The sequence below is a fragment of the Rosa rugosa genome, chromosome 6, assembly GCF_958449725.1.
Source record: "Rosa rugosa chromosome 6, drRosRugo1.1, whole genome shotgun sequence".
NCBI lineage: Eukaryota > Viridiplantae > Streptophyta > Magnoliopsida > Rosales > Rosaceae > Rosa > Rosa rugosa.
In genome coordinates this window covers 45,673,082-45,686,365 of record NC_084825.1, presented here as the reverse complement: position 1 = coordinate 45,686,365, position 13,284 = coordinate 45,673,082, and the positions used below count along the sequence as shown (strand labels likewise).

Here is a 13,284-nt window from a genome sequence, read left to right as displayed (position 1 = left end):
GTACGCAATGATTAACTGTTATTAGTGCAGCAATAATTGTCATCATAAAGTGTGTAAATAAATACAGCCATAAAAGCCGGAATAATGACGGCTTGCTCCCTAAGTAAGTCATCGCCTATAAATAAGCCGCTCGACATCAAGGTAATGCATGGAATTCCAATTCTCTATGCTCCATTACTAAGAAACATACTGACTTAGGCATCGGAGAGTTTTCTTGTCACGCCCCGAATTTTGAATAACCAATTCAAATCCGAAACATGAATAAACAATTAATACAAATAACGTTCTGAATTTTTTTCTCACAAACAAACACACCACTCGCCACTCAACACAAAAACTCGAAAACCTAGAGTTAATTATTACAATTCACTCTTACAAAGTAAAATCGTAAAGCTCTAAATGAGCATAACAAACCTCACAATATAATGCTGTAATTCACATAACACTACTCTAAGCAGCCCGATCACCGTCCTGGTTCTCCTGACCTGTAGGATTTCCCGCTACACAATTTGAATAGTGTACCGGGAGTTGCAACAACACAAAACCCGGTAAGCTTTTTACAGCCAGTATGAGTAAACAAGAAAGAACTGTTGATTTTAAATTACAATTCTTATAACTCAACAACACAACCAACAATCTCAACATCTACGACGCAAACGTCAACCAATTCAATATCACCACTTTGGTCCTATCACACAACACTATCACCACTTTGGTCCCATCCCATAACACGTTAGAGCTCTAACTGCCTCGTTACCTCTGACACCTTGGCCTAGGGTCAAGCAACGGCAAAATACTTCGGTTAACACTATAACCGTCGCGCTTTGGACATCCCCGTCCTCAGCACCATATACTTCGGTTAATAATAAACCGTCGCACTTTGGACATTCCCGTCCTCGGTACACAACTTCGGTTAATAATAAACCGTCGCACTTTGGACATCCCCGTCCTCAGTACACAACTTCGGTTAATAATAAACCGTCGCACTTTGGACATCCCCGTCCTCAGTACACAAACACTCCGGTTATCCATAACCGTCAAACTTCGGACACCTCGTCCTCAGAATCCTACATTCTCCAACTCTATACATACTCCAATGTAAATCATGAATATTAACAAGAACTCATCAATCATGATCATCACATATAAATATGATAAGTCAAATTTCAATTCATAGTATTTTAATCATCCCAAATTCCACACTCTTCAATGTCACACCATTCCACATATAATCACGTAAATATATATATACGTAATCACCCACTCAGGAATGACCACTAATACCAACTATAGTTCACACAAGAAAATCGTGAAATTCATTTTGTATAATAAAAATCATTTTACTTACCCATGGACCGTAATTGATCAAGTCCATATGATTTTAAAACAAATATTTATTTCATAAATATTTTCACGCAATTACGACAAAATAAGGTAATTAAATTTATTCGGTTCGTAATATGAACCACGTGAGGTTTACTCACCTCTAAATTCCCGCTGCGTCTTCTTAACAGCTCAAAATACAATTTCACGAATCGTCCGCCAAATCAAACCGTCGATCACCTAATCAAACATGACCTTAACTTAGCCAATAACTCAAAAACATAATCAAACGAAAATCCAACGGTCGGATTGAAATTAAATGATGATCCAACGGTCGGATCCTCACGGATCGCCTTCCTAATCACTGTTTTGCATTTATACGAAGATCCAACGGTCGGATCTTCGCCCATGACCGCACAAAGCCTCTGGGGCAGTCATACGATCATCATATCAAAATTATAGGTTCATCTGACGGTCCTAATTCCACAGATCATAAATCTAACGATCGAAATCGATCGAAATCTCAAAATTCATAACTAATTCATACGATAACCGAAAAATGCGTATAATACGCCGAAATGATCGTATCGAAACATAGAATCATAAAATTGACAGAAACTAAATTTTTGACCTCCGGAGGTGGCCGGAAAGGGCCGCCGGAGTTAGGGACAGAGCCACCGCCGACCACCACAATTGGTATCGGGGCTGTGCTTGTCCCCTTCGTTTTCTCATTCTGGACACTTTTCATAACTAGCACAAGACCAAAAAATGACAGGAAGGGATCGAAATGTACCAAAAATCAGTCGGTGGCCGGAATTTTTCCAGAAACCGGCGAGCTCCAAAATCGACGTGAAAACGTCAATTTAAGGCTTCGATTCCTTCTTAAGAGTTGTTAAGAAACTCAAGAAGAACTCACTGGTTCAAGAATCACAGAAAAATATGGTCTGTAGCTCGAGATATACCGATCGAAAGCTTCGGTGGTCGGAAAAATTCCAGAATCCGGCGAGCTTGAGTTTCGACGTAAAAACTTCAACGAAACGCTTCGATTCCTTCTGGAGAGTTTTTCAGAACTTCAAGGTGAGCTCACTGGTTCAAGAATCACTCAAAAATACGTCCTGTAGCTCGAGATATTTGGATCGATAGCTCCGGTTTCGTTCTTGGCGGGGTTGACTTGTAGTTGCTGCTACGGGATGCGCCGCCGTGTGAGGCTGCTTCTGGGAGCTTCAGGAAGTTGAGGCGAGCTTGTGGATGGATTTTGGTGAGGATTGGTGACCGGTAGCTTGAGATATCAAGCGTGGTTCCAAAACGAGCTCAAACCGGGCGGAGCTTCCCGCCGCCGCTGGTGGCCGTGTCACGGTGCAAGGCTGCCTCTGGCAGCTGCGCAAGGCTGAGACGAAGCAAAAGGAAGTGGTTCGACGCCGTTTGGTGGCCGGTGGAGGTAGAGAGAGACCGAAGAGCCTTTGCTCTGTTTTCGGTTGGATTTCGGACGAGAAAGAGAGTGAGAGTTTGAGTGAGAGAGAGAGAGGGTGTGAGTGAGGGAGAGTGTCGGCCAATGAAGATCAACTCAATCAGTTAACCCAAGCATAATCATTAAAGTTAAAGCAGCGAAATCATGAAAGTAAGCAATACTGCTTTGCTTTGATTAAAAGAAATCGACCGGGTATTACAATCTACCCCCCTTAAAGGAATTTCGTCCCGAAATTTAAGCGTAAGTCAATTCCTCTCGATTAAGGTTGACCTAACCATAGAATCTCCCATCTTTTCCAAATCTGTAGTAATCTACAAAGCCTCAGCTCTTTGTATAAAAATACATTCCTGTGGCCACTAAATCCTTTCATCACAAACGTAAACTCACACAACAACTGCTCAACAACACTCCACATCACATACACAAAATCGTCACATGGATCATCTCATAGATCCTCACATAGATCATCACATAGATCTTCACTTAGATCATCACTCTGTACTGGCATACAAGCACAGTAAACACTCCCACAAAGTGTTTCGCTACTCAATTAGCATCACGGTAAATCTCCATAGTAAAACTTAAGCATGCACCACTCTTCACAACCATAGAGATGCATCACTCAAAACAAATCATCCCCAAAAGCACGCCAATAAATTATGTCACCCAGTGATGATGACTTGGGCTTGCTCAATCCTTGGGCTAAGCACTAGGGCTGGCCATTTGGGCTAAAGAAACCAAACCATCCACATTTCGAACCGGCCCGAACCAATTTGGGTAACATTTGGGCCTACCATTCGGGCCGAACAATTGGGCTTACTATTTGGGCCTACCAATCGGCCCACCAACTTCCAGCTCGGTTACGGTATGAAATTGTACATACCGTATATACGTATGCATACCGTACAGACCGTATATACGTATGCATACCGTACAACTGTATATACGTATGCATACCGTACAAACCGTATATACGTATGCATACCGTACATACCGTATATACGTATGCATACCGTACATACCGTATATGCGTCCGTATATCAAGCATATACGGGATCCAAAAATATTTGTAGGAGGTAAGGTTCGAACTCTAGACCCCCTAAACCAATGCTTCTCTCCCAACCACTGAAGCAAGAGCTGCTTTCATTAATAGAAGCACACGCGTTATATTTATTATGTCCTAAGCGAACATAAATAAAATATATCGGGAGGCAAGTCTCGAACTCCCGACCCCTTAAACCAATGCCTCGCTCCCAACCACTGGAGCACAAGTTGTGCTTAATAAAATGTGTACAAATTTTATACTTATTATGTCATAAACGAACATAATAAAAATAAACGAGAGGCGAGGTTCGAACCTCAGACCTCTTGTACACGAACTTTACACTCAACCCCTCGAGCACGGCTGCTCACGTTATTATCCATACCAATCCTTTTATTTAAACCAACTGTTTCAACTGTTCAACAATTCGGCCCAAAACATCCAAGACTGTTGCAGAAACCCAGCCCAACGTATCCAAAACTGTTACAGAAATCCGGCCCAACTCATCCAAAACTGTTTCAGAAACTCGGCCCATCATGTCCAAAACTGTTTCTGAAACTCGGCCCATCAGGCCTCCACCCACAGCTACAGTGATGCCTTGATCCGAGACAGGCCCAAGTACGGCCCACTTGTGTCACGGCTTATCCCTTCCGTGATTTACGGCAGTCAAATCTGCTTTCGGCTACAGCTGTCTGCCACAGCGCCTCGAGATTCCCTCGGTCCCCTTACACGCTCTCCACGCGCCAACAGCTTTTCCGGTTTTCGGGGCGACTTTAATCCAACGCGTGGATTCAAATTCTGAGATCGTTCATCCAACGGTGGAGATCTGCTCACCTCGTTCTATAAATAGGTGCATCCTGGAGAAAAACTGTTCACACCAAAGAAAAGAAATTTTCCCCAGCCATTCTCTCTCAAACTCTGCAGCCTTCCTCTCGAAACTCAAATCCTTTCTTCATCAATTTCAATCCTTCTCTTCTGATCTTCTCTCCCATTTGAAGATTCGATTTCATCTTTCCTCTGAGAATCTCAGATCTCCAATCACCAGTTCAACAACTCCAATCCTTCTAACAAAATCTCCCTCAAACACTAAACCATGTATTCTTCGATATTCACATCCTCTCACCTCATGACCCAAGAGCCACGAACTCTGCAACTAATGGAGCTCCAAACCCCGCAACAAATGGAACCACAACAACAGCAACCAACAGAGGAGGGAGGAAACACCCAAGCAGCTGGAAGTAGTGCCAACATGGATTTCTGGCGAAGCCGTACCAGATGGATTCCTACTCCAGAACAAATAAGAATCCTAAAGGATCTTTACTACGTCAAGGGATTTAAGTGCCCATCTACAGAGCACATTCACGAGATCTGCCTCCAGCTGAACCAGTATGGACATGTTGAGGGTAAGAACATTTACTTTTGGTTCCAGAACGTCAGGGCTCGAGAGAAGCAGATGAATAGGTGTAATCAGGCTGCTCCAGTGCCCATGGGAACTAGTTCTCTTGGTACTGGTGGATCCATCGATCTCAATTTTGGGTCCACTGGTTCTACTGGTGCTGGTGGATCCATCGACATCAATTTTGGGCCGGCTGGTGGATCCATTGACATCAATTTTGGGTCCACTAGTTCTACTGATGATGGTAGATCCATTGATCTCAACTTTGGTTCCACCTATTCTACTGGTAATGAAGGATTTCTTGATTTAAATTTTGTTTCATATTCTTCCTCACACTTCAACACTAATACCAGTACAACTCTTTTGGCACAACAGGAGGACAAACATCCCTGCAACAACGAGGAGGAGATCACCAGGAGGTTCAAACTCTTCCTCTGTTCCCCGTGCACGGCGAGGACGTCTTTGGTAACCTGAAGGCTACTTCCGAGGAAGGTAGCGCTTTTGGTTACTATTCTGGTGGCTCAGGCGGTTACCACAGTGGCTCAAACGTTTCTCTTGAGCTCAGCCTCAATCCATCCGGAGCTGCTGACTAGGCTTAGTATAGCATAGTCCTCGTTTTCCTTTTTTTTTTTTTCTTTTTTTTTGTAATGTAAAATCAATAAGATGGTGTGCATGTTTTCTTTTCTTTTTGTTTAACCAACAACAACACCAAGGAACAACCTTGGTCACCCAATACTATTTTCAAAACCATAAACAACTCTACTGCACACATCTTTCATAATGATGCAATAAAAACAATCACTCAAAAAGAATCCAACAATCAATTAAGTCGCATCGAGGTCTAGCTAGTATCCTCTGAGTCAAACCAAACACAAACAATTTCATCGATAGGATTAGGGATTTATAAAGCTAAACACATCCTGAGTTAGCTAGGAAAAACCCACGTCTTTAGAGTTACTCTTACAACTCTTATAGAATCTCGATAATTCCATCTATCAATTGCTTCAACAAAAACTCACCACAATTCAATCCCTAACATTTAGTGATTCAGAAATCGAATCAAACTCCATATCACATAGTAATTCACTTGAACCACTATGGATACCTAACAAAGTCACTAAAATCAATATCCGAAATTGCGTTTAACTATATCACCTAAAATCAATCACCAAAGGCACACAAAATTCAATTTCATTCACTTGAACAAAACTATATTCACAAGTCACGGTCAGGTCATCAACCCATGGTGTTCAAATGAATAAATTTCAAATCCAGTTTTCCTTGTGAATCGTAACGTATCGTTCCAAAATGATGCAAGCAACATCAACCACGTATATAAGACACATCTCGCGAACTCAATTCAAATTCCGAATCACCAAAACTACTACTAATTCCAATTCTACCAACAATCCTGATTCTGAAGGAATTATAGTACTCAACGACAACCCCAAAACAATGGTCTCTCATCTCTAACCATCGAGCACAAAATAAAACTCTGTCTCATAATCTCTCGCACTCTCATCATCTTGAGTAGGTGAGATCAATTCTCTTTCCAACTGCTCATAGATTCTCAATTTATACTAATAACTCAATCTCACACAAGATTAGCATAGTTACCTCAAAGCCGCTTTAAACACATAACACATGTCAATTACCACAACTCCTCTAAGACGTCTCTTTACAAAACAAGATATTTAATCCTTGATACGTACACCCCATCCAAAAACATCTGTACAACCAACTTAAGAAGGCAGAATTTTTTATCAATTAATACTCGTATCTACCTTAGGTACGTGCATAGGTCAACATCATGCCTTCAACCAAACACTTCAACATCCAAAAGGACCTCGCTTCCATAAAACAAATCTCACCGACTCATCAGAGTTAAATCTAGAGGTCTCTATTCCTCGAAGATTACAACCTGCGGAAACTAAACTTATTCTAATACGAACTTAGAAGACAACTCTACCGTCCTACAGACATACACGCCGTCTAGACCCCATACTAAGACATACCCAATGATTATACCAGTACCGAAGAGTATATGATGGGGATCCGCTGCAGACGGGCCATCACTCGGGGAGTACTGATTATCACCAAATATGTACCTTACGCTCTGATACCAAACTGTCACGCCCCGAATTTTGAATAACCAATTCAAATCCGAAACATGAATAAACAATTAATACAAATAACGTTCTGAATTTTTTTCTCACAAACAAACACACCACTCGCCACTCAACACAAAAACTCGAAAACCTAGAGTTAATTATTACAATTCACTCTTACAAAGTAAAATCGTAAAGCTCTAAATGAGCATAACAAACCTCACAATATAATGCTGTAATTCACATAACACTACTCTAAGCAGCCCGATCACCGTCCTGGTTCTCCTGACCTGTAGGATTTCCCGCTACACAATTTGAATAGTGTACCGGGAGTTGCAACAACACAAAACCCGGTAAGCTTTTTACAGCCAGTATGAGTAAACAAGAAAGAACTGTTGATTTTAAATTACAATTCTTATAACTCAACAACACAACCAACAATCTCAACATCTACGACGCAAACGTCAACCAATTCAATATCACCACTTTGGTCCTATCACACAACACTATCACCACTTTGGTCCCATCCCATAACACGTTAGAGCTCTAACTGCCTCGTTACCTCTGACACCTTGGCCTAGGGTCAAGCAACGGCAAAATACTTCGGTTAACACTATAACCGTCGCGCTTTGGACATCCCCGTCCTCAGCACCATATACTTCGGTTAATAATAAACCGTCGCACTTTGGACATTCCCGTCCTCGGTACACAACTTCGGTTAATAATAAACCGTCGCACTTTGGACATCCCCGTCCTCAGTACACAACTTCGGTTAATAATAAACCGTCGCACTTTGGACATCCCCGTCCTCAGTACACAAACACTCCGGTTATCCATAACCGTCAAACTTCGGACACCTCGTCCTCAGAATCCTACATTCTCCAACTCTATACATACTCCAATGTAAATCATGAATATTAACAAGAACTCATCAATCATGATCATCACATATAAATATGATAAGTCAAATTTCAATTCATAGTATTTTAATCATCCCAAATTCCACACTCTTCAATGTCACACCATTCCACATATAATCACGTAAATATATATATACGTAATCACCCACTCAGGAATGACCACTAATACCAACTATAGTTCACACAAGAAAATCGTGAAATTCATTTTGTATAATAAAAATCATTTTACTTACCCATGGACCGTAATTGATCAAGTCCATATGATTTTAAAACAAATATTTATTTCATAAATATTTTCACGCAATTACGACAAAATAAGGTAATTAAATTTATTCGGTTCGTAATATGAACCACGTGAGGTTTACTCACCTCTAAATTCCCGCTGCGTCTTCTTAACAGCTCAAAATACAATTTCACGAATCGTCCGCCAAATCAAACCGTCGATCACCTAATCAAACATGACCTTAACTTAGCCAATAACTCAAAAACATAATCAAACGAAAATCCAACGGTCGGATTGAAATTAAATGATGATCCAACGGTCGGATCCTCACGGATCGCCTTCCTAATCACTGTTTTGCATTTATACGAAGATCCAACGGTCGGATCTTCGCCCATGACCGCACAAAGCCTCTGGGGCAGTCATACGATCATCATATCAAAATTATAGGTTCATCTGACGGTCCTAATTCCACAGATCATAAATCTAACGATCGAAATCGATCGAAATCTCAAAATTCATAACTAATTCATACGATAACCGAAAAATGCGTATAATACGCCGAAATGATCGTATCGAAACATAGAATCATAAAATTGACAGAAACTAAATTTTTGACCTCCGGAGGTGGCCGGAAAGGGCCGCCGGAGTTAGGGACAGAGCCACCGCCGACCACCACAATTGGTATCGGGGCTGTGCTTGTCCCCTTCGTTTTCTCATTCTGGACACTTTTCATAACTAGCACAAGACCAAAAAATGACAGGAAGGGATCGAAATGTACCAAAAATCAGTCGGTGGCCGGAATTTTTCCAGAAACCGGCGAGCTCCAAAATCGACGTGAAAACGTCAATTTAAGGCTTCGATTCCTTCTTAAGAGTTGTTAAGAAACTCAAGAAGAACTCACTGGTTCAAGAATCACAGAAAAATATGGTCTGTAGCTCGAGATATACCGATCGAAAGCTTCGGTGGTCGGAAAAATTCCAGAATCCGGCGAGCTTGAGTTTCGACGTAAAAACTTCAACGAAACGCTTCGATTCCTTCTGGAGAGTTTTTCAGAACTTCAAGGTGAGCTCACTGGTTCAAGAATCACTCAAAAATACGTCCTGTAGCTCGAGATATTTGGATCGATAGCTCCGGTTTCGTTCTTGGCGGGGTTGACTTGTAGTTGCTGCTACGGGATGCGCCGCCGTGTGAGGCTGCTTCTGGGAGCTTCAGGAAGTTGAGGCGAGCTTGTGGATGGATTTTGGTGAGGATTGGTGACCGGTAGCTTGAGATATCAAGCGTGGTTCCAAAACGAGCTCAAACCGGGCGGAGCTTCCCGCCGCCGCTGGTGGCCGTGTCACGGTGCAAGGCTGCCTCTGGCAGCTGCGCAAGGCTGAGACGAAGCAAAAGGAAGTGGTTCGACGCCGTTTGGTGGCCGGTGGAGGTAGAGAGAGACCGAAGAGCCTTTGCTCTGTTTTCGGTTGGATTTCGGACGAGAAAGAGAGTGAGAGTTTGAGTGAGAGAGAGAGAGGGTGTGAGTGAGGGAGAGTGTCGGCCAATGAAGATCAACTCAATCAGTTAACCCAAGCATAATCATTAAAGTTAAAGCAGCGAAATCATGAAAGTAAGCAATACTGCTTTGCTTTGATTAAAAGAAATCGACCGGGTATTACATTTCTGCAGGTACCCCCCCTTCTTCTCGAGCCGGCGGTCAAACTCCAGGTCAACGCTCGAGGGAAGCTTCTTGATCGTTCCCGGTCAGCTCCCGCTCCAGTCCGCATTCATTGGTGAGTCAAACTCCTCTACGGAATTTTTCTGCACCAACAGTAGTGATTGTTTTATTTGTTATAGCTGGAACGATGGTTTTTTGTATAGTTTCAATCGATCATCTGTCTATTTTTTAAAGAAAAAAAAGAATTTGATGTCATAAGTTTCACCAAATAGAAAAACCTTCGTTGTTTGATTTTCATTCCAAAATAAGGTTCTACAAACTATTTTACAACACATCTAGAATGAAAATGTTAACTCAAAAGTTGAGGCAAAATGTTAACACCTCTTCTAGGAAAAAACCATTCTTTTCTCTTTTAGGCAAGAAGAATGTTCTTCGTTCAGATACGAGTGACATACGTACTCGTGCATTATATGCACACTCTACTCGTCCATTAGATATGTTTATTTTATATCATCACATGTAAAGAAAACAATGGACTATAAATATAGTTTTACAAATAAATTTAGAATTTAGTGTATGAACAACTTCGATCTATTCTTTTAAGGGAAAAACACCATAAATGGTCAACTCAATCAAACCTCTACAAGGAGGATCGATCGAGTAGCTTATGGGTGATCGAAATCCTCTTCTGGTTTTAGTAATGCTTGAAAGTAGAACCAGTTCAACTATAAATAGTCCGACCAACAACATGTCACAATTCCATTCGATTTGTCTCTTTCTTCTTCGATATATATTTCACCACGCATATAGCCAATCTCACAATTGCAAAATAAAGGACAGGATTCACCTCCCGACAGCCTCTTAATTAAAAAAAAAATTTGAAAAAAAGAAAAGAAAACATAATGGAAGCAATGGCCCCTACCAAGCTTGGCTTCTACCTTCTCCTCCTTCTCCGGCTGGCCTCCACAATTAATGCCGACGACTTTTGCGTAGCAAAACCAGGCGTTAGCGAACAAACTTTGCAAGCAAACATAAACTATGCGTGCGCTCAACAAGGCGTAGATTGTTCGCCAATTCAACCAGGTGGTTCTTGCTTCACCAGCGATCTCATCACTCGGGCCTCCTACGCTATGACCACTTACTACAATGTCTTCCGTTCACAGGGTGGTACTTGTGATTTCACTCAATCGGCACAACTCACCTCCACTGATCCAAGTGCGTCAATATGTTCACTCTCCTTATTTTTTAATTTTTTGCTCTATTTTCTTGTAGTTTTCTTTTGTCGATCGGGACTGCTTATGTAAGAGATTTTGGCAGAATGTAAGGGACAAGTGAAGGTCTAAACACATCCGGGGTTCTTTTGTTTTTTCTCTTCTTAGGTAAAGGCTCGTGCAGTTTTGGTCCGAAAGGATATGGTTCGTCGAATCCACCGGCAGCTGGATCAGGTGCACCAACTACACCTGCTCCAGGAGGAGGCAAAGGCAAAGGCAAAGGCCGAGGCATGAAGTGGTGCGTAGCCAAGCACCAGGCTAGCCAACAAGACTTGCAAGCGAACTTAAACTACGTGTGTGCTAATCAGGGCGTGGACTGCAGCCCGATACAGCCCGGTGGTGCTTGCTATGATGCTGATATCAGGGCACGGGCGTCCTACGCCATGAATTCTTACTATCAGCTTAAGGGTCGTAGGGACTTCAACTGTGATTTCTCTGGAACCGGACTCATCACAATCAGCGACCCAAGTACGTCAATAAGATTTTTCCCCCTTTTTTTTTTTTTTTTTTTTTTTTTTTCCGGAAAAGTGCCCAGCTATAGGGTCTAAGATAACTTATTTTCGTTCTTCCATTGTTCAGGTCACGGAGGATGCAACTATATCCAGGTAATGGTTCACCATAAATAATTCACTTGAAGAAAAGAAATTGAGCTAGTTTTGTTGCAACTATATAGTCGCAACCAGTTTTTCTATATGAATTTTGGTGCAAATGAAAAGTGATTAAAGATTATATAAACACAATTCTTAAATACCCTACAAGTTTGACTTCAAATTTCATTTTATGATTTAGGCTGGTGGCCATGGACCATCTGGACCAACACCAACACCAACCCAACCAAGCACACCCGCTCAACCATCTACCGGAGGTAATGGACAGTGGTGCGTACCAAAACAAGAGGCAACCGACCAGGTTTTGCAGCAAAACATAAACTGGTTGTGCGGCACCCATAAGGTGAATTGTGACGACGTATTGGGTGGTGGTAAATGCTGGGCGCGAGCAATCCGGCCACGGGCATCCTACCTCATGGATCTTTACTACACGCAGAACGGCCGCAACAATTACGACTGTGATTTCGTTGGAACCGCTCAAGTCACCAACATCAACCCAAGTATGTTGAGATGTTTACCTTTCGTTGTGGAGAGAAAAATTCTAGTTTATTTTACCTTCAGTTTTTATAACTTCCACGTTCCTTTTTTTCTTTTTTCTTTTTCAGGCTGGGGCAGTTGTGTTTACGGCTCTTGAAAATCGAAGGAGAAGCAAACAAGGAGAGTGTGTTGAGCATATTTTTTTTCTCTTTTTTCTACATTGTATATATTTTAGTTAATGGCATAAGATGGGCTCCATCAATGTAAGCACTGTCTTGACGTAGTCCTTTGAAATAAAAAGTTTCTCAACAAAAAAAAAAATCTGAATTTAGTACATTTGTTTCATATATATCCTGCATTCCTGCCCTGTTCACATGTCAATGGCTACTAGTAGCTACATGTCAACTATGTTGATATTATTTGACATTTAGATCATTTCCAAGAGGGAATTGCAGAAACTAAAACGTTTCAAACAAAAGTTTACCTTGTAAATGATGGCTTTTGCCATGAGATTAATTCTAAGGATAAAGTGAGTATCTCCAAAAGTAGAAATTACTTTTTAGTTAAATTTAGTTAAAGTTGTGAAATATAGTTATTGATTTAACAATGTTGCTGCAGCAATAGTACGTAGCACCAAACCATACCTGTAACCAAAATTTTTCGATTCCTTCAAGATATATAGAAACTACCCAAGTATGTAAAGTTCCTAGAAAATTCAAGGACATTCCAAAACAACAGTTCAATGTAAGAGTAAGAAATCAAAATCGAAAAATATAGAAACAAAGATAAAGTTAATA

At 41.3% G+C, this 13,284-nt stretch overlaps 1 protein-coding gene across 1 annotated transcript; it reads left to right on the top strand.

The window, feature by feature from the left end:
• Positions 1 to 10,940: 10,940 nt before the first annotated feature.
• On the top strand, positions 10,941 to 12,836 carry LOC133718024 (uncharacterized). Its single transcript, XM_062144810.1, has 5 exons — positions 10,941 to 11,346; positions 11,511 to 11,870; positions 11,982 to 12,007; positions 12,192 to 12,510; positions 12,616 to 12,836. Exons 1-5 carry the CDS (start codon positions 11,034 to 11,036, stop codon positions 12,642 to 12,644), a joined length of 1,047 nt encoding a protein of 348 aa, XP_062000794.1. The 5' UTR covers positions 10,941 to 11,033; the 3' UTR covers positions 12,645 to 12,836.
• Positions 12,837 to 13,284: the final 448 nt, after the last annotated feature.